The 20,218-nt window shown below is 34.5% G+C and overlaps 1 protein-coding gene across 1 annotated transcript in view; it reads right to left on the reverse strand.

Moving 5' to 3' along the window:
• Positions 1 to 1,681: 1,681 nt before the first annotated feature.
• LOC118181503 (astacin-like metalloprotease toxin 5) overlaps positions 1,682 to 20,218 on the reverse strand; it is a 29,341-nt gene continuing 10,804 nt past the window's right edge. The window contains exons 4-6 of the mRNA XM_085806960.1: positions 17,293 to 17,407; positions 6,872 to 7,050; positions 1,682 to 1,951 (exon numbers count right to left, since the gene is read on the reverse strand). Of these exons, the coding sequence (XP_085663086.1) occupies positions 1,731 to 1,951; positions 6,872 to 7,050; positions 17,293 to 17,407 (515 nt within the window). The 3' untranslated portion in view covers positions 1,682 to 1,730. The remainder of the gene's footprint in view (positions 1,952 to 6,871; positions 7,051 to 17,292; positions 17,408 to 20,218) is intronic.

The following is a 20,218-nucleotide window of genomic DNA, read 5'->3' on the forward strand; positions in this document are numbered from 1 at the left end:
CTATTTTGGCAACAGCAGCATAAACCCTTTCCTCAATTTGTTGTTCGATTTGTTGTTGGACGGCCGAAACTGTTCCTTCGACTCGTTGGTCCACAGCCGATACTCTCTCTTCCATTTCATCGTTGACAGAATAAACCTTTTCTGCAATTTGTCCGACTTTATTTTCGATAGCTCCTATTCTGTCTTTCATAGCCTCGACTTTATTTTCTATTACGCAGGTTATTTCTCTTTTCATTTCCTTTTGACCTGCTTTCATCTCGTCTTTAACGGCTTCCATCTCTTCCTTAACAGAATCTTGGCCCAAATTCATCTCATCTTTAACAGAATCTTTCATCTCTTCTTTAAAGGATGTTTGGCCAGCTTGTCTCTTTTCTTTCTCTTCTTTATAGCAAAAGCAGTAATGAGCTGCCTGAGTTGTTTTTCCATCGCACTAGTAATTGGCATTCAAATCCCACTTCTGACATCAAACATTGTTGCGTGCGTACGGGTTCGTTATGAATTGAATGCATAAGTCCGATGAAAAATGCACAAAATTTATTATTATCACAACAAATAAAACAAAATGCCTAAATTTCCACAAATATTCGTACAGAATTACAATATCACACAGTAGTCATCTTTTAACTACTCAAACGTTCAACAGAACTTAATTCAAAACAGCTAGAGAAAACTAATCCGCGAATTTGCTACAGTCAACAAGAACAGTTTCCTAAACAAACTCTTAAAACAACTAACTAACTAACTAATGAATTGGCAGGTTTTCATGCCGCTGATAAAAGCTTTTTAAATGCGAGAATTTTCTGGTATTTTCTCGAAATTTCTTTTATTATTCGTCACGCGCTGCACTGCACGGGGAATAAAACAATTTCATTTATAATTCTGCTAACATTAATTAATTAAATACGAAATCCGTAACAGTATTTTATCTACAGATACTTTAAATAAATAAATGTATTTAATTATTTCTTTTAAAGTGTTGAATCTACCAGGAAGATAATATAGGTTCAAATAAACGTAAAAGAGAATGGCTGTCGGATTTGTATAAAATCCATAATGATTTGCAGCATGAAAAGATTTTCTCGAAGTTCCATGTTTTAATAACCTTCAAGTTTTTGAATGTATAAACTTCGGATAAACACTTTTCACATCTTTTCTAGTTTTGACAAATTCTCAAACTTAAAAACTCTAGAGAAAACTGCCAATTGGCGAAACAGCAGTAAACCCTAAAGGCTAACGGGGAAAGACGAGTTTTCCTCGGCAGTTCTCGGCGACTTCAGTCTAGTCTTGTGCCTTTAACGTGATATATAAACTTCGGCATCCGTGTCTGTGTTGGGACTGTACTCTTTCTTAAGCCATTATTATGTATCTATGTTACTTCTCCTTATTAAATCTCATTCTTAATGGTATATGCCTATCTCAATTACGATTGCTATATTTCTAGGTAATGTTATCTGTACTTTCGCAGACACGTGTTACTCGCGCGTACCTCAGATTCTTTTGTATCCTTTGAACCAATTGATATGTGTGCGTGAATTTTATTAATAGCACATATATAAATTCCTTTCATCCCTGAATCTATTAAAAATGAGATGTAAGCTATTTTTTGTGTTGTATATAAAAAAATATTCACAGTTCTTCAGTTTATTTCATTAAAGTAAAAACAATTAATCACATTTAGAAACATAGTCTAAAAAAGAATTTTATTTCCTTATTTATAAGAACGGGGCATATCAACAATCGTACATGAGCTTGACACGTCTGATATCGCTTCTGGTGAGGCCTTCTTTATCATAGGGTTCCAAAAGTTCTTTGCCATTCTTTGCAACCATCGTCATAGATTTGTCATCTTTCGAAAAAGCATAATTCCCATATAACATAATGGAGTCATGATCGAAAGGTGTCAGAAGCAAATTTTGCCTGGGTTTCAGAAGAGCGAATTGTGTTTCCATACCTGGAAATGAGTAGATATTTAAAGTTCCCCTAATCTTAAATTTATATCAACATAATTAAATAGAGCTGGTAAAATGCATAAAAATTAACTTGTTAATTACAATAATGATATAGACAACTAAGGTGTTTTACATTACATTTAGTTGCAATAATCGCAACTTTTAGGGAGGAATGTTTACCATGAGTATTATTAGTAGTATTAACATAATGATATCAAACCCCGTTTCAGTTATTTTTCTGAGCTTAGGTTAAACCTATTCTGTTATATTAATGATAGAGAGAAAAATCAACCGCCTAGATTGCTGTATAAAGACTTATTTTAAGTTGAATTAATAGCGGTTTCCGTTTATTGATGGAGTTCGCATAGTTAAAGTATCTATTGGTTTCTCTCAATCAATAATATTGAAACAATGGTTTAAACGTTTAAAAGAAATGAAAGGCATTTACCCTTAAGTCTTGTAATAAGTTACTGCTTTAAAAATACAGCCTCTTCTAAAATTGCAAAATTCAGATTAATGTTAGCTAACGTAGATTAATCTAGATTAATGTTATTAATCTGATGTTTTAAGAATTGTTATTTAAGGTCCTGATTAGTCTTTGATAACCACATTCTTTGATTATAGCGTAGAATCTAAGCAACTTCTTGATGAGAAACACTCTGTCTGAGTAAATGTTATATTCCTGTAGTGTTTACATAGATATTTAAAATTTTCGAAAAAGATTATAATACCTTTGTTTCTTATTTTTGATACCGGCTCCGCCTCATATCTAACCAATGTTAAATCATGTCGAACAATGCTCTCTTTCGTAGCATATCTAGGACTCTTTAAAGATAAAATACTAGATCATAAGAATGTGTATCAGCTCATTTAAATATTCGAGGAGATAGATATCTAAGTATTACTGCTATGAGCCATGAGCTTCTGCATTATGAGACGTGCCATAACTGCCATGAGTTTCTGCGTTATGCGCCTTTCTATTTATCTCACTATTAGTAAAATCCCAACAGCCTCTAAATTAATATTGTCTCAATATTAGGTGATGTAAAATAATAGTGTCTCATCATTATAGGTAAATGCCATGAACCATGTATACTGCCAGGAACTTCTGTATTACGTGAGTTTTGTTTGTCTCATTATTAGGTAAATGTTTTCTTAAGACGAGTTGTTAGAATCTGTTCAATTTACAAGATGTTTTGAATTTATTATGCGCTTCTGATTGCCACATACCAAAAGAGAACATCCCAACACCTTTGCACTAACCATTAATCTTATTGGTATACCATAACACAGTTAAGTTTATAATGCAAATAATACCTAATTTTCAGATACCTGAGTAGTGACGATCTGTTTCAAAAGAGAAAATCTAAACTGATACGAAAACTGTTCTGCGACACACACAGTCCTTGACACAGGTTTTGATATGGGATAAAATAATAATATCTTCAGGGACCTTTTCTGACCAATCGCATTGTATGATTGCACAGTCAGGCCTCTGTTTAACGAACCTTCTTCTTACGAATTCCTGCATTTAGTGAAGTTTTTCGCGGGATCCCGCACAAGGTATGAATTTTCTTGTATAAAATATTCCAAAGAGAGAAGTACATCTTTTGTTTAAAGAAGCTTTGAATAAATGATTTTTCGAGATTTGTCTTCGAGTACTTTAAAATTATTTATTCATTTGCGGTGACTTAAGATTTAGCAACAGATGGGTGTTATTTTTGTTTCTGTAATTTATGGTTTTTATACTAAAATCCTTTTTAATGTAAGCTGTGTATTTAGTGATAAAAATTACAAAATAGCTTCTGACTTCACCATTAAACGAAAATAAAGTCGAAGGATGGCAGCAATGCAATAACAGCCGTCATAATACACTCTTTTGCAGAAACATCGAAGCACCGAGAAGGAGTTTTGCGATCGTGATGAAATTTGGTATGCAAAAACATCTTGATCGAAAATGCGAATGATCAAAGTTTCAAGCAAATGAACAGGAAGTGCTATCATAGCGCGCATTTCTAATGCGCAATTCTCAAAATGTAAAACCAATAACAGAGGCGGAAAATATCTTTTTTTTTTTTTTTTTTTTTTTCTGCTGCCATTGTAATTTTGTGAAGAAGCAACTAAAGATGCCATTGCGACGATATAGAAGACCTTACAGTCAACTAAACGACTTCGCACGTGGTCGCATTATAGGGTTGCGTGAAGTTGGGTGGTCATACCGAGCGATAGGCCGCCACCTACAGCGTACAGACACTGCTGTGCAAAGATGTTGGCAGCAATGGTTACTACAAGAAAATTGCCGATGAAATGAAGGCTCTGAAAGGCCAAGGAGCACAAATGTGAGGCAAGATAGGATGATTGTTCGCCAGGCCCGAACCGCGCCAACGAAGATTCATTGTCGACTATTCAACGCACTACAGCCACGTCTACACCTCCCGTGGTACTGTCCAGCATCTCACGGTGCTTTTTCTGAGGCGGGGTTACGCTCACAGAGGCCTTTAAGATGTTTGCCTTTCACCCCACAACATCAGCGAAGTCGTCTGGAGTGGTGTCGCAGCCGATCATCATGGCTGCCATCAGACTCCCAACGCATAGTGTGCAGCGATGAATCCCGCTTCACTCTTGAAGCAGATCAGGACCGTGTTCGTGTCTGGAGAGGAAGGGGCCAACGGTTCCAATCAGCCTTTGTTCTACAAAGGCATACAGCCATAACTCCTGGTGTGATGGTATGGGACGCTATTCTTTATGACAGCAGGTCATCTTTAGTCATCCTTCGTACATTTTTAACAGCTCGACAATATATTGATACCATCCTGCGGCCGGTTGCATTATCCTTCATCGCACGTCATCCTGAGGCCATTTTCCAACAAGCTAATGCCGGGACACATACCGCTCGCATATTGCTGTACTGTCTCTGTGGGGTTGATACTCTTTCTTGGCCAGCAAGACCACCAATCAAGCATGTCTGCGACATGGTAGGCCGCCAGGTTTGAGCTCCACAAAATATCGCATATCTAGAGCGACAACTTATTAATGCCTGGCAGAATGTGTCGCACGATGACATTAGGAACCTCTACCACTCCTTGCCTCGACGAATGAAAGCATGTATTGCCGCCAGGGGCGGTTCGACCAACTACTAATTTAAACACTCAATGGATGATTGTGAGCCGTGAACAGAGCCTATGACCTTGATTTTTTAAATCATTTTATTATCTGTGTATGACAATATTCAAAACACTTAAGTATATCATATACAGATATCTGTAAATCAAATTTTACAGTTTCTTTTTTAATTATGCTTTGTTTAACTTTGTCTTTAAAAAACACAGTGTCTGGTAAGATTCATTTAATGCATGGAATGGTGTTCGTTGATTCCTGATACAATGCAAATGGTAGTTTAACTGAAATCAGATTTTTATATTCAGTTATTCAATTTTTAGGCTGAAATTTACGTTCAAGAACTAAAATAGCATTACATTAAACATGAACTTTTAATAAAATTAGGATATCTTGATGTAAGAATTGCCTAGTTGTGTTTCCAGTAACATTTGTTGTAAAACGGAAGATTGTTTTTTTTTTTTTCCTGTTCTCGTTTATGTAAGATATTTAGAAAATGCGCATTTCATGCTTGATTTGCTCATTTAACACGTTTCTCGGAAGAAAAGCTAATACACGTTCTGATCTTTCTTATCAAATTCCGATTTAGCCTAAAAGAAAGACAAAGTTTAAATGAAGATTTTCAAATCATGTAAATGTGCTTTCAAACGCGTAAATTTTTCGAGGAAAAAGGAAAATGCAGCACAACACAACTGAAAATGTTTGAGTAAAATAATTCAAAATAATAATAGTAATAATAAAAGACAAGTAGAGTTACACAGACAAAAACCAAAACAAAGTCTTTGGCCTCCGAAAACTGTCCCGTTGCTATTAAAAAGTATATATATTTTAATTATTTTTTACAACATTCGAAAAGGTCATAAACCAAATATCTAATTGTGATATATATTTTAATTATTTTTTATTACATTCAAAAAAGTCATAAACCAAATATCTGATTGTGATGCATCCTGTTTTAAAAGACGAGTGTCATCTATTTAGCCTCAATGTTAATATGAGTTGTTTTCTCCAATCATCTGTACGATATTTCGACATATATTTTCCAGGTGGAGAAGAGATTTTCAGCTCAACTTGCTCATTATTTCCTAAGACTGCTTCACTTCCTTATTGTCGGAAATAACAATCTTATTCGAGTGAAGTGGCAACACCTTTCTGTTTTGCTTGGATAAAACTTTTGAGCCTGTATGTGAAAGCAAAGCTTTGGTGTAGTGAAATATTCACGCTTGTTTTCCGATATTGATTTGAAGCCAATATTGTTTCTCATAACAATATTCTGAGATTTCCTTTCTTTCCAGAAAGCAATATTGTCTAAATAATAAATATTCTTAAATATTACTGCATTTGATATGGCTAGAAAATAAATACTTGGCAGTATTTATTTAGTTTGAATTGTTGTCCAATGAAAATATTAAAATAAAAAATATTGCCTTAATAAGAATGAGTCCGATTTCTGTGGTACCACCGGAATCGGACGAATTCATTATTCAGGACATCTTAATTAAAATATATTTAATCATGATGTCATGAATAGGCCCACACTTAATTCATGACATCATAATTAAAAATATATATTTATAAAAGTTAATTTGGAATTTAATAACTATAACTTTATATAATAAATTTTTAATTGACATTATTTTTTTAACATTATTCATTTAACAGCGAGACTACAGTCTATTTTCAGATCTTGAACTCTGTGAAAAACAGTTAATCTTATTTTAAAAACTCTTAATAAAAAATTTTATTATCGAAACTCTTAATAAAAAATCTTATTATCGAAACTCTTAATAAAAAATCTTATTTACCTCGTTCAATATTTTCCCAGAAGATAATGAGGTAGTCATCTCTGTCAGATCTGTTTTGCTCGTGAAAGAAACCGATAGCATGTCCCAGCTCATGCACTATAGTTCCTTTATAATCGCATCCTTCTCCGAGAGACAATGGTTGCAACCCACGATTGATCATACCAACGTACGAGTAACACCTGCAATAATTTATGATTCGAAATCAGTGGATTACTTCTTAGTACAGAATGCAACTTCTTATTAATACGTAATGCAACGTAATAATACTTTGATTTACTACATAGTAAAGAAAGTTGTATCTTAAATATTTACGATAATAGTTTTAATGATTTGGTGAGATTATATTCACATTTCTGATGGTCAGAATCAATAGATATGGCCCCAAGATCAGGTACTTCACTCATTGTTTTTGAGATTTAGAAAAGGGATAATAAATATAATATCAGATGTAAAAAAAGTATTCTCTTCAATTCAGATACATAAATAGTTATACAGGTATATGTTATACAGGTTTCAATTCAGAATTTTCTGACAATTTTATAATGGAGTGGTTATGAAGATTGAAGTTTAAGTACATATATAGTACTTTTCCTTTAGAGGTTGTGATTAATCTCTAACTCGAAAGCCTCCAAGCAGAATTCAAAGAGATTGCTGACATAATTACAGCATAAATTGCTGAAGGCAACAGCATAGCTTTAAGTAATACAAAACAGGAAGTGAAGAACTGAATAATTTTATTGGAGGCGCTATAGCTTTGATAAAATTAGGTAAATTTAAGCTGTAAGGATGGATGATTACTCGTCATAATTCTAATATCGAACAAGTAGATGTATTGGATTTCTTTCCAATAAGAAACAAATTGCTTTAATTTGTATCTTAAATCGTATGAAGCAAATATCAATACTTATTATTTGGCAAAAAGCATTTTCTATGCTTCAGAAGATATTATCCAACTGGCCGTACGTGTCCTGCTACTATTACCATAATTAGATGTTAGATGTTAGATTTAGTAAAGTTAGAAGTTAGAAATATATGTTGAATTCTGATGAAACTTTATATGAAGACCTAGAGGAAACGTTTCTGAAGCCGCTTCGACACGTTTTACTTTTGGCTGAAGTAAATGTACCTCGACGTGTAGTGTGGATGAAGTGCGGTATTCCCTAGAATTTAGAAGAATTTTGGGAGGCAAGCATGGCAAATTTTCCAACAGATATATATTTCAGAGTCGAATGAACAGAAAATATAAGCATTCAACTTTTACAGACTAAAAGAAATTCGAAAAACCCCGAATTCTGCAAAGTTTCTATTCAGAAATATATAACGTTTTTCGTTATCATATGCTATCAGAGTGATGTCCGATGTCCTGTGAAAGTTCTCGAAGTTCGCAAAGGTCAGAAGATTAAAACTTGCCGGAGAAAGTCGCATCATCTTCATGTGAGCAGGAGTTTATTAGAGATCTAAAATTCTTTCTCATATCCTTGGAATAGATGTTTGAAAAATAAAAGATCTGTAATATCTAATAAAACAGTCAGCTACAGTAAAACGAACTCTGATAGCCTATAAACTACTAAATTAAGACAAAATGTATTGCGACTATTATTTATATATGAGGATACCCACAGACCGTCACCATTCAGCAAAGCTAAGGTTATCATACTATTATTAGGAACAGTAAATTGTACTGTTAGGAACAAACCCTGCAGAGCCCTGAATAAATACTTTGTGTTAATTTAATTAAATGCTATTTGAAAAAAGAGGCTAGCAAGATAATTAAGAGACGACAGAAATTTTAGCAGCTCTTTTCATCATAATTTATTCTTTTACTTCCTAATAAAATTCTATCTTTCTCAATCTTTCTATATATATATATGCATACATATATACATATATAGTATATATATATATACTGTATACACGTTCACAATCGTCGAAAAACTACTATAAACATGCTTTGAAACAATCAGCCAAACAGCATTCCAGCTATGAGGCTATAACAGTTAACACATTAAAGGCGGGAGTCGTAGTACTACGACTTATCTCGACTGTAGCTTAAAGGCGGGAGTCGTAGTAATACGATTTATATCGACTGTAGCTTGCGCTACTGTAGCTTGCACATTTATCTCGACTGTAGCTAGCGCATGGATTGTGCGCAGTCCATGCGCCACTTTACTTATTTTGTACCACTTTACTATATTTGTATTTAGTACGTGCTGTTCCGTTGTTTTGTGGTTTGAAGCTGTTCCGTTGTTCAAATTCTATTTACAGTAAATTTTGAAATCCTTCAATATGGTTTCACGTGAAAATAAAGATATATATGCAGACGATTTGATGGACATTGAAGAGCCACAACCTGGTACATCGAACTCGGCACCACGGACTTCACGATATAAAATTAATCCACCTGGACATCTTTCTCTAGACATCAAAAAGCACATAGAAAATAAAGGCAAAAAGCTATATGCCCAACGAAACTGCGTAATTTGTACGGCACATAAAAAAAGAAAGTTGACTTGCTTCAAATGCGAGTTTTGCAATGCACCTCTTCACCGTGGCGAATGTTATCAACATTATCACACTCATTAAAAATGCTAGATTCTTCTCATAAATATGTATTTTAAAACATTTTTTGTAATTAGTGTTTAGTTCTTTTTTAATATTTCTTGTAGTTTTAAGAGTTTAAATAAACTTTTTTAAGTCTAAATTTTTTTTATTATTACACAAAATATCGCCCGCTCTAGGACGAAAAACGAGGAGAAGCGGTCGCCGCTTTACCTAGCATACTTTCGTCAAGATTCCCTGCCTTTAATGTGTTAAGACAGCTTTACGGCGAAACACTAAATACAGCTCTTGACTCGGTCGATCGATCTGGGAGCTCAACACACTTCACGATAAACGTCACGATATGCTCGACGATACAGGAAGGGTTCATATAGTTTTCGATGTGACTTCGAGAATAATCTTGGCCAAAAATGTAAGAATTCGTTCTAGATTGCTCTCCATAGATCTATGGCAAGGGTTCTCAACCAGTGGTATAAGACCAGTGATATGCAAGAGAAAAATAGATAGTACGCAAAGAAGAAAAGTGTTTTTAACTATTAAATTTAAAAATTAAAACCCCAATATCCTGACTGAGTTTTTTCTCTAACACAACTAAATTTATGCGATCTCCGAGTGGTGGTGGTAGTTCACAGTTACCATTGTAGTGACGGTAGAAAGGGTTTTCAATTTTTGTTTAGCTAGTACGCGTTAGTCAAAAGGTTAGGAACCGCTGGTCTATGGCATATTGATATTTTTGTCGCCAAATCGGCGATTTCGCGCCAAATACAGCAACCCTTCCTTCCCTTTTTATTTTCTGGGAACCTGAAATCGCCTTGCGGGGACGCTATCTTACCGCGGCTGGGTATTTCGTAGCAATATATATACACATACAGATATATAAATATATGTACAGTATTATAAAAGAAACAAAATATAGTATATATTGTTGCGTGCGTACTGGTTCGTAATGCATTGAATGCACAAGTCTGATAAAAGGTTAATAAAACTTATTCTTATCAAAATAAGTGCTGGAATTTTCCTCAGAGAAATTCTCCGGTTCAAAATAGCACGCAACATATTCAGTAGTTATACTTTAAACTTCTAAAAACAATAAATAGAATACAACGCAATGCAAAAAGAAAGCTAATCCGATCTCACGATAAACTCGCAAACAATAACAACAGCAGCTAACTAAACAACTCAGCTGAGATATTTCTCTCCGGCTTTTTAAAGCTTTCAGTAAGTCGCGAGAGAGTTCAAGTAAAAGCAAAAGAGTAACTAGAGTGTGTTAGACTTACATCTAACACAGTAGTCAGTCACATTTATTCAATTTAAATATAAATTACAAGATATATATTTATTAAATATTAAATGCGCGTGCTCCTGTATTTTTACTTTTCCGGAGTAGATTTCTCTTAAATTATGACTCGTGCTGATTTTCACAAGTAAATAAAATAATTTTAATTATAATTATACTAACATTAGCCATCTAAAAATAAAATTCGTAACACTGCTTCCTTCCCAAGGACTACACGTCCCGAGCAGTGAAATCTATGGATAGGAGCCAAACTTTCAACTAAGGCATGAATGCAATAATAAACATTACATTATAGTAATAAAAAAAAAATCTGAAATGTTTCAGATTTTAAATTACGTCCAAAGGGGCGTTTTTTAACATTTTGTGTGTTACCTTTCTTTATTAAATATCATGTTCCTCGCACTTAAACCATAAGATCCAGTGCAACAGCAATATCGCAAAATAGTTTTAAAACGAGCATATCTTTAGAATTTCCGATACAGAGACTCACGCGCTGGAGATAAAAATGTTTTTTTCTGCACAACGTTGCCATTGCTCGCTTTGAAATCCTTGAGTTTGTTAATCAAAAATTCGTCAAAGTTTTAAAAAATAGGAAATCGATCATAAAACAAATTTCAAATTTCAAATTTGGTCTTCCACATGCTCATATTCGTTGGAGGATTACGTTATTCAAAATTCGATGACTCTATGTACCGTTGTTTTATCACAATACGAGAAATATACATACATTTATGCAGATTTTTCATTATTTAATTTCTTCAAATATAATGCAGGACTCTAACATTTTGTGGCAACAGTTTGAAAAGTGAACCGACATTTATGAGTCCGACGCAAAATGCCAAAACGAAACTAATAGTCCTTCGGGATTCAAATCCCTTTGGACTAAAAACATAAACAATAATTCCAATAAGTAACTTAAAAGAAATCAAATACTAAATAAATAACTGAATGCTCAAATTTTACAATTTTTACAAGAAAAGGACCATGGTCTTATACTATTTACATTACATACACTACGTACTATGGCCACAGCAAGAAGATAGCCTATCATAATGAACGACTATAGGCTTAGAGTTGGATAACTTACGGATCCTAACTACGACGTTGTTCAGCCTGCTTAGGACTATGTAAGGATCATACCAAAGTGACTGTAATTTAGCACAGATTCCTTTCCATCGAATCTGATTCCACAACCACACCTGGTCTCCTTAGTTGAATCGATGTTCTGTAGCTCTCGTGTAGTAGCGGGTCTTCATCTTTTCCGCTGAGATGGGGATTCTCGAGAACAGCACTGCGGTAAGCCAGTAAAAACAATGGTAACTTCTTGTCCGAGTCCTATTGGTTTTTGGAAACCACCAACGAGAAGTTATTAAGGATCGTTCGACTAGATCTATCTACCATGCCGTCTGACTGGCGATGTAAAGGTATTGTTCGATTTTGTCGATGCAGAGTACCTTGCAAAGTTCTTTGATTACAGCCGGTGCAAAATTTCTTCCTTAATCGGAAGGTAATCGAGTGCTGTATCAGTACCTCTGCTACTGAGACAGCCTCTTGATCAGGAATACGATACGCTTCATTCAAATTTCTGAAGAAATCTATGAAAATGAGGATGTATTTGTTGCCATCAGCAGTTCGTGTCAGAGGTCCCAGTAGTAGGTTTTCTGTTTGAAGACTCCATTAAATCAATTTATGGGTTTAGTGTCTCCACCTTCCAGCAGGATTTTCCTGACATTTTTGTCAGACCATGGGTCTCAATCAGCGGAGGGTGATGTAATTTGTCGTGCGACCGAATTAAACAACTCGTATTCCGCTTCGACCCTGGAACAATATCGGCTGCTTTCTGCACAGGGTCTTCTAGACAAGGCATCTGCGTTCTCATGTGATCCCTTCTGATGAAGGATAGTGATGTTATATTCCTGGAGTCTTTGTATCCACCTGGCTATTTGGGTTTCAGGATTCTTGAAATTTAAAAGGCCAGGTCAAGGAATAATGATCCTTGCGGAGCAGGAATTATCTCTCGTAGAGATAATGATGGAAATGTTCTACGGCCTAAACTATAGCGAGTAACTCTTTCCTGATAACTCAGTAATTCCTCTCCGGTTTTGATGGGCGCTTGCTCCAGTAGGCCACGACACGTTCTTGGCCATTTATTTCTTCGGACAAAACAGCACCAACACTTTCATTGCTGGTATCCGTGTCGAGAATAAATGGGTTGTCGAGATGAGGATACATCAGGATTGGAGCCGATGTTAAAGTTTCGTTTAAGTTGTTAAATGTGTCCTCACATTGTTTTGTCCACAAGAACTTTTGTTTGCCTTCTGTCAGTTTGTGAAGGGATCTTGCGAAGGAAGGAAAGTACTTCACAAATCTCTTATAGTAAGTGCAAAGCCCCAGGAAATTTCTTAGCTGATGAACATTTTCGGATCGACTCCAGTCTTCAACTGCTAACACTTTTTCTGTATCTGTGCAGACACATTCGGTAAAGATGAAATGTCCGAGGTAAGTTACTTCTATTCTGAATAAATTAAATTTAGCGGGACCCAACTTTACATTAGCTTCTTTCAGTTTCTAAAGCATATTTCTAAGATTCTTAGGTGTTCTTTAAAACTCTTTCCGACGATGATGATGATGATGTCATCTAGGTATATCAGACAGTCTTCATAGGAAAGACCTTTCCAGTCTCCATAAGCGTTCGAATGATGCCGGCCCATTGCAGAGTCCAAACCATAGAGCTTGAACCTTGAACTGCCAAAGTCTAAACCTTGAACTGCCAAAGTGCTTGTCCCGTAGTAAATGCCGTCTTTTCTCGGTCATCAAGATGTCTCTGTAGTTGCAAATATCCACTCTTTAGATCAAGCGTCGAAACCCACTTGCTTCCAGAAGGAATGTCCAGAACATCGTCGATTCTAGGAAGAGGGTAGCTGTCTTTCTTCATAATTTCGTTCAGCTGGCGATAGTCAAAGCAAAATCTGGTTGAACCGTCTTTCTTCCTGACGAGGACGAATGAAGACGCCCATAGACTTGCTGAAGGCTCAATGACATCGCTTTCTTGCATGTCCTTTAAATGTGTTTTACCTATTCCTGTTTAGCAATCGGTAGACGTCTTGGATGTTGTTTGATTGGTGGATGATCACCGGTATCGATTCTATATTCTGTCAAACTGGTTCGACACACGTCAGAAGACGAGCGGTAGAAAACATCCTGAAATTCTTCAATGCCACGTTCGGTAGCATTCCTCTCATCATCGCTTAATTTCGGATTGTTCAATAACTCCGATGTAATGCTCTCTGAAGATGTAGATTCTGGAGTGTTTTTACTGTTGCATTTAACGCTGGTCATTGGAGTACATGCTGCCACCACTTCCCCTTTCTTAACAACTCTCGCCTTCTCAGTTACATTGGCAACTCTCATCGGGATAACGGACCTCGATAGATCGACGAGTGCTGAGGCTACTAGTACTCGTTTCGAGTTGTTAAAGTTCTTAGAATATTCTATGATGGCGTAGTGGAAATTTCCATTTTCGACTATGAATCCAAAAAGTAAAAATCTTGAGTCTTGTCTGAGTAAGGAAGTCTTGTGCTGTGATTTTGAGGATCGATTTAACTCCCTCATCATTAATTCCGAACGCATTTCGTTATTTTTAAAGTCCAAGGAGAAATTGTATTTCCTTAGAAAGTCCAATCCAAATATGCAAGGATCTGTAATCTCTGCCACATATGCCATGTGATGGTAGATGGCACTTCCAAACGTGATGTTAACGGTTATTTTTCCGTCGATGTCGATCTTTTCACCGGATACACGCAGGGAGGTGTCCAGATAAGTTTAACCCTCAAGTTCTTGATCCAGATCTTTTCTGATGATGGTAACATTGGCGCTCCTGTATCGATGGTCATATTGCAAGGAACTCCACTGATGTGTCCTATGATGAAGAAATCATTACTGCCGCCACTAATCGCAGAAATCTGAAGTGCTTTAATTGGGGCTTCTCATTATCTTTTCATTATATATTCTCAAATTCTTTCAGGAGTTCGAAGTTGGTAGAAATTATCCTCTGTCACACTCATAACAACGGCCAATAAATTGCACGATTTATCATATACGTACCACGGCCATTTTCTATAATATGGAGATGTATTTAACACTTTGCTGGCATTCTATAAAATGCTTAGGTATTCTACAGAATGTCAGGTTTCATATTTTGCCGGTAATATTCTCTTTTATTTATAAATTTTAAAAACTTACTTTTGTAATATTTTTATGCAATTTGTGCAATGCGTGTTGAATTAAATATAGCGAAAAAGAATACTGTTTACGTGAACTTCAACGAAATGCTAAATATTTTAAGTGGGACCGAAGCATATCAACATATGACTTACTAAGAATACTTAATTGACATAACTTCATTTAAATTTAACATAAATTAATTTGTTGATAGTGAAGTATAGATAAGTCATTAACAATAACAACAATTAACAATTTCTCTTTCTACGAGAGAAAAGAATAACGTTTATAAGAAAAATTTCCTATTGAAATTGAGTCTAACGTGAAAAATATAGTTAAGTTCTCTCGAAAACCTAAGAAATAATACTAAGAATGAAGCCTGAGAAATGATAACATCAAAATATGATGAAAATACCAAAATTCTTTTATGCATGCATGGTTTTATAAATATGTATGATTTTGAAATCGAATTCAACATGCTCGGGAACATGAACCAAGCAGATAAAGTGGGACGTAGAAACTTATTTTCTCTTTCATGACCTTAACAATAGACTCTAATTTGTGACTCTCAAAAGGTTTGGTTTGGTTTATTTAATTATGGCAAAGCACACTAGGGCTATCTGCCTAAGGGAAGGGATGCCTTCGTGGAGGACTTTCTAAGGGAAACTGGCTCGTATACACGTTACACATGGGGAAAACCACGAAAACGCCCATGCAGCCAGCCTGTTCGCGGGATTTGAACCTCGGACCGAACTACCAGTGTTCAGCGACTGAACCGCTCGGCCGCTGGTGGGCCGTGACTCTCAAAAGAATCGAAATTAATTCCAGGATTAACAAAATGTGACATAATTGGCAATGCCGACACATTTGCTGATTTCTTCTATACATGTTGGAATGGAATCTGTCCGCAAATTTCAGTACAGGACCTTAAAAATACAAGCCGTTCTTCCGTCATGAAATGCTTGTTGGTTCTTGTTTAATGAGCCTGTAAAAGGGTTCTCATAGTAGGAAACGCGGGATATATAGTTGGGTGTCTTGTTTAATTTTATTTCTTGTTTCTTTTATTTCAAACGACTTCATTTAGGGATCTTGACAACTATATCGTTGAGCGTTCGAATTTCGGAGCAGACATGGATATTTGTAGTTGTATGTCCTCCATCTTGCTGCTGTAATATCGGTCGAGCCCATTATGCATTTTGCTTTATGCTATATGTATAAATTTCTGAAATATATTTCTTCTTTTGTTGATAAACCTGTAAAACTTATTATTGATTCATTAAAGTTTGCGTAAAATCAAATCAAACCACAGCATTAAGAAAGCAAAAAGGTGACGCATTATTACTTCTCTTCGTGTTTAATAATCCATAAACTGCGTATCTGACCGCAGTATGATAATTAATTTGATATCACATTAAATATTCAACAGTAGATTACATCTTGCCAATGCATTGCTTCTGTAAGTAGGAATCTGGATTGAGATTTCTAAACTGGGATCTACTTTTTGCAATTAGCAAAGATGTATAGCAGCAATATTTCTTTATGAGATTAAAAAACTGCTGTCGAATTCTTCTATTTTTTATTTACACTTTTCTCCATATTTCTCTTAAAAAGATATAGATTATGTCATATAATAAAAAAATAGAAAGAAAGAAAATGTGATTCAGCTTTACTGAAACTGGCATTTTTATATGTAACAGTATGATTTTCCTTTTCAAGGTTACGAAATTAGAGTAATTATTTCTGCGACGAATTACATGAAGCCTTATTGCCCTCAACTCCTACTTATTACCTCCTACTCATTCTCCTACTTATACTGTTCACAACAAATGAAACATTCTTATATTAATCACTTACATATGATTTTGACAGAACGTACTTTTCTGACAAGATAGAACAGCGTTACTTAAGCAGCTCATTCCCTGCCAGTTACTGAAGCCTAAAAGTAAGAGGCAGATAGAATACAAAGCCGCCTACAAAACATTCTAAATGCAACCTTAAATAAATTGCATTTGTTTATGTCTCAGTTTAAAGAATAATGTGATAATTAGTTATTTATTTCGATTAACAAATATTAAAAATAGGTAGTAAAATATAGAGAAATAACTTATGAAAACTTTCTGTAGAAAGGACCATTTAATGCGTTTATTATCAAGCTTTTCTTAAAATTTCGTTGGTGTTTCAGACTACTTTATTTTATGCGCCTTAATTGCTGTTTGTTAAAGGTGACTATATTAATATATACCCACTGTTGACTTAAAATAAACAAGTTTTTGTGAAAGAGATATGTTAATATTACCAATAAAAGGAATAAAATCAATAAAAGGAATATTTCAATATTACCTACCCTTCTCCTTCGAAAAGCTTGATGTAATTCATTTCTGTAGTTCTGGGCACAAATCTGAGACACGTATTATCCTCATAATTTTTCATTGCACTCAGAATTAATTTAGTGTGTTTTTCTGGAAAAGAAAGAAATCACAATTATTTCTACTCTTAATAGTTTTAAGTAATAACGGCACTTCCATTTCAAAGCGGCCTCAGCATAAATGAGGCGATATTTCAAATTCGCAGTATGAGGCCACATCTGAAATTCGAGTATTGCAGATGGTGTCATTAAGTTTGCCAGTTTTAAGGACTAAACGCAATAGCAGCTTAAAAAAGGAAGTATCTTATTATCTTAAAATAATAGATTCGTAAATGTTGTTATTCCGAAGAATTATTTTTCTCTTTTCAATGGAAGACTTTAAAAATGAACTAAAACAACCTCTTTAGAAAATTAAATCTATATAAGAAAGTAATAAGTTTTTTTTATTAAATAGCAGCATTTCTTTAAAAAAAAAGCACCATTTTCTAAAAGACAGATTTGATCATAATCTGGTGTTAAACCAAATCTGATGTTAGTTAATTTTGTAATTTGGCACCAGATGATGATATCTAACGTACGTATCGCAAAATGACATTCAAAACTCGGTAAATCACTGATTTAATTTTATTTTTAGAGTATTTTGAATTCAACTTGCAGCTTCTTGTAAACTTTAATATGATTTATGATATTATTTGTGTTAATTTTCTTATAAAATGACGTTACTAAATAACTTTACAGAATGAGATTTTGATTTTATGTTTCTCGGCTACTAAATTTGACTGGAACGCACTATGCAAATCCTTGTTATTTAGTGACATCAGTTATTCTTGCGATAATCCTAGAAATTCTAAAAGCAGCGTTCAAAACCTTTATTTTTAGTCTCCGTAATTTTCCGAAACATTTCTTTAAAATTTCTGATCTTCATAAACCAAACATAATTTATTAAATTGTAAGGATTATGTTAATTTTATTAACAGTTAAATTTTGGGTTAAACTTCTTTCCTATCAAAATTCTTAACTTCAACTTACTTCCGGCTAGAACGTAGTTTTAGAATCACGTCTGAATACATGATGAGGAGGAGCGGTATTTAATCGCAAAGTTCTACTTGCTGAGTTAGAAAGAATCAGAGTTTCTGATTAGCGCCCATCCGCCTTTTTGGCTACTCTCTCTCAAAGCTGTTATTACGCTCGGCCGTACCCTTGATAGCTTCGCAGGCAATTAGCGTTAAGGGGCCAACTCGTTAGAATCTTAATAGCTTCGACTATATGTCTTTAGTTTATTTCTTAGCCTCTTAAGTTAAAGCCCAAGTGTCGGCTTTTATTGTGCACTCCAAGACGGAGTTCTGTTAAATCTTATTAGAATAATAAAGGGTTATTTATCCTTCCATCTTGTTGTTTCTTGTCACACGAAATTTAACGATTATTCGCTTAGCAGTTCTTAAGATTCTTCACGTTCAACTGTAAATTAGCATTTACAAAGTAAGGAACTCTACAAAATGAACAATGTATAAAAAGCTTTTTAAGCGCATTCATAACCAGTGATGATTGAACTTCATAATTTTACAACTTACAGTATCATTCGCATATCAGACCTAACTCCAGCCGCTATTCTGGCGACAATATTAGGTACATTTTTTGGAGGAGATCTAAATATCTAATTTCACTCATCATTTACTTAAGGTATAATAGCTATTTATCATTAGTATAATGCATTCTAAATTTTAATTTTGAGAAAACAGCAAACTTATTTCTAAAAATATTGTTGTTTAAATTTCGTTAGATAATTTAGGAAGTTGGAAAAACTGACCGGACTAATCGAATTAATTAGAACACTGATCGAAGGTTAGCTTAGATAATTCTTCATGATTTGAGATGAGAGAAAATCATCATTTGGGATGAGGGAATGCTTTACTTTTTTTTCCCCATACAAACATGTTATGTTTATTATGCAGCAGAATTGCACAGCAAAAGTGCTTTGAAATATACGCATGACTACGTCTTAATAAAATCATAAAAAATCATCAGAATCAGAATAATAAAGGGTTATTTATCCTTCCATCTTGTTGTTTCTTGTCACACGAAATTTAACGATTATTCGCTTAGCAGTTCTTAAGATTCTTCACGTTCAACTGTAAATTAGCATTTACAAAGTAAGGAACTCTACAAAATGAACAATGTATAAAAAGCTTTTTAAGCGCATTCATAACCAGTGATGATTGAACTTCATAATTTTACAACTTACAGTATCATTCGCATATCAGACCTAACTCCAGCCGCTATTCTGGCGACAATATTAGGTACATTTTTTGGAGGAGATCTAAATATCTAATTTCACTCATCATTTACTTAAGGTATAATAGCTATTTATCATTAGTATAATGCATTCTAAATTTTAATTTTGAGAAAACAGCAAACTTATTTCTAAAAATATTGTTGTTTAAATTTCGTTAGATAATTTAGGAAGTTGGAAAAACTGACCGGACTAATCGAATTAATTAGAACACTGATCGAAGGTTAGCTTAGATAATTCTTCATGATTTGAGATGAGAGAAAATCATCATTTGGGATGAGGGAATGCTTTACTTTTTTTTTCCCATACAAACATGTTATGTTTATTATGCAGCAGAATTGCACAGCAAAAGTGCTTTGAAATATACGCATGACTACGTCTTAATAAAATCATAAAAAATCATGGTATCTCCATTAACTTAATGGTAAAAGTGCAGCATTTGATCAGCATATACTAACAAGAAACACATCAAAGGTTGCCTGTGCATTTAAATGGAAATTAAATCCTGTAAAGTAGACACCAGTGTTTCCAAAAAAAGTGTACCTGAGCTTCTGAAGACGCGCTGAGAAGTTAGTGGACTCAGTTGTCTGTCAACGGAAGGCTAGCAGTACAAGA

The sequence above is a fragment of the Stegodyphus dumicola genome, chromosome 1, assembly GCF_044657685.1.
Source record: "Stegodyphus dumicola isolate Sdum_Otavi_A_Nest chromosome 1, ASM4465768v1".
Taxonomy (NCBI): domain Eukaryota; kingdom Metazoa; phylum Arthropoda; class Arachnida; order Araneae; family Eresidae; genus Stegodyphus; species Stegodyphus dumicola.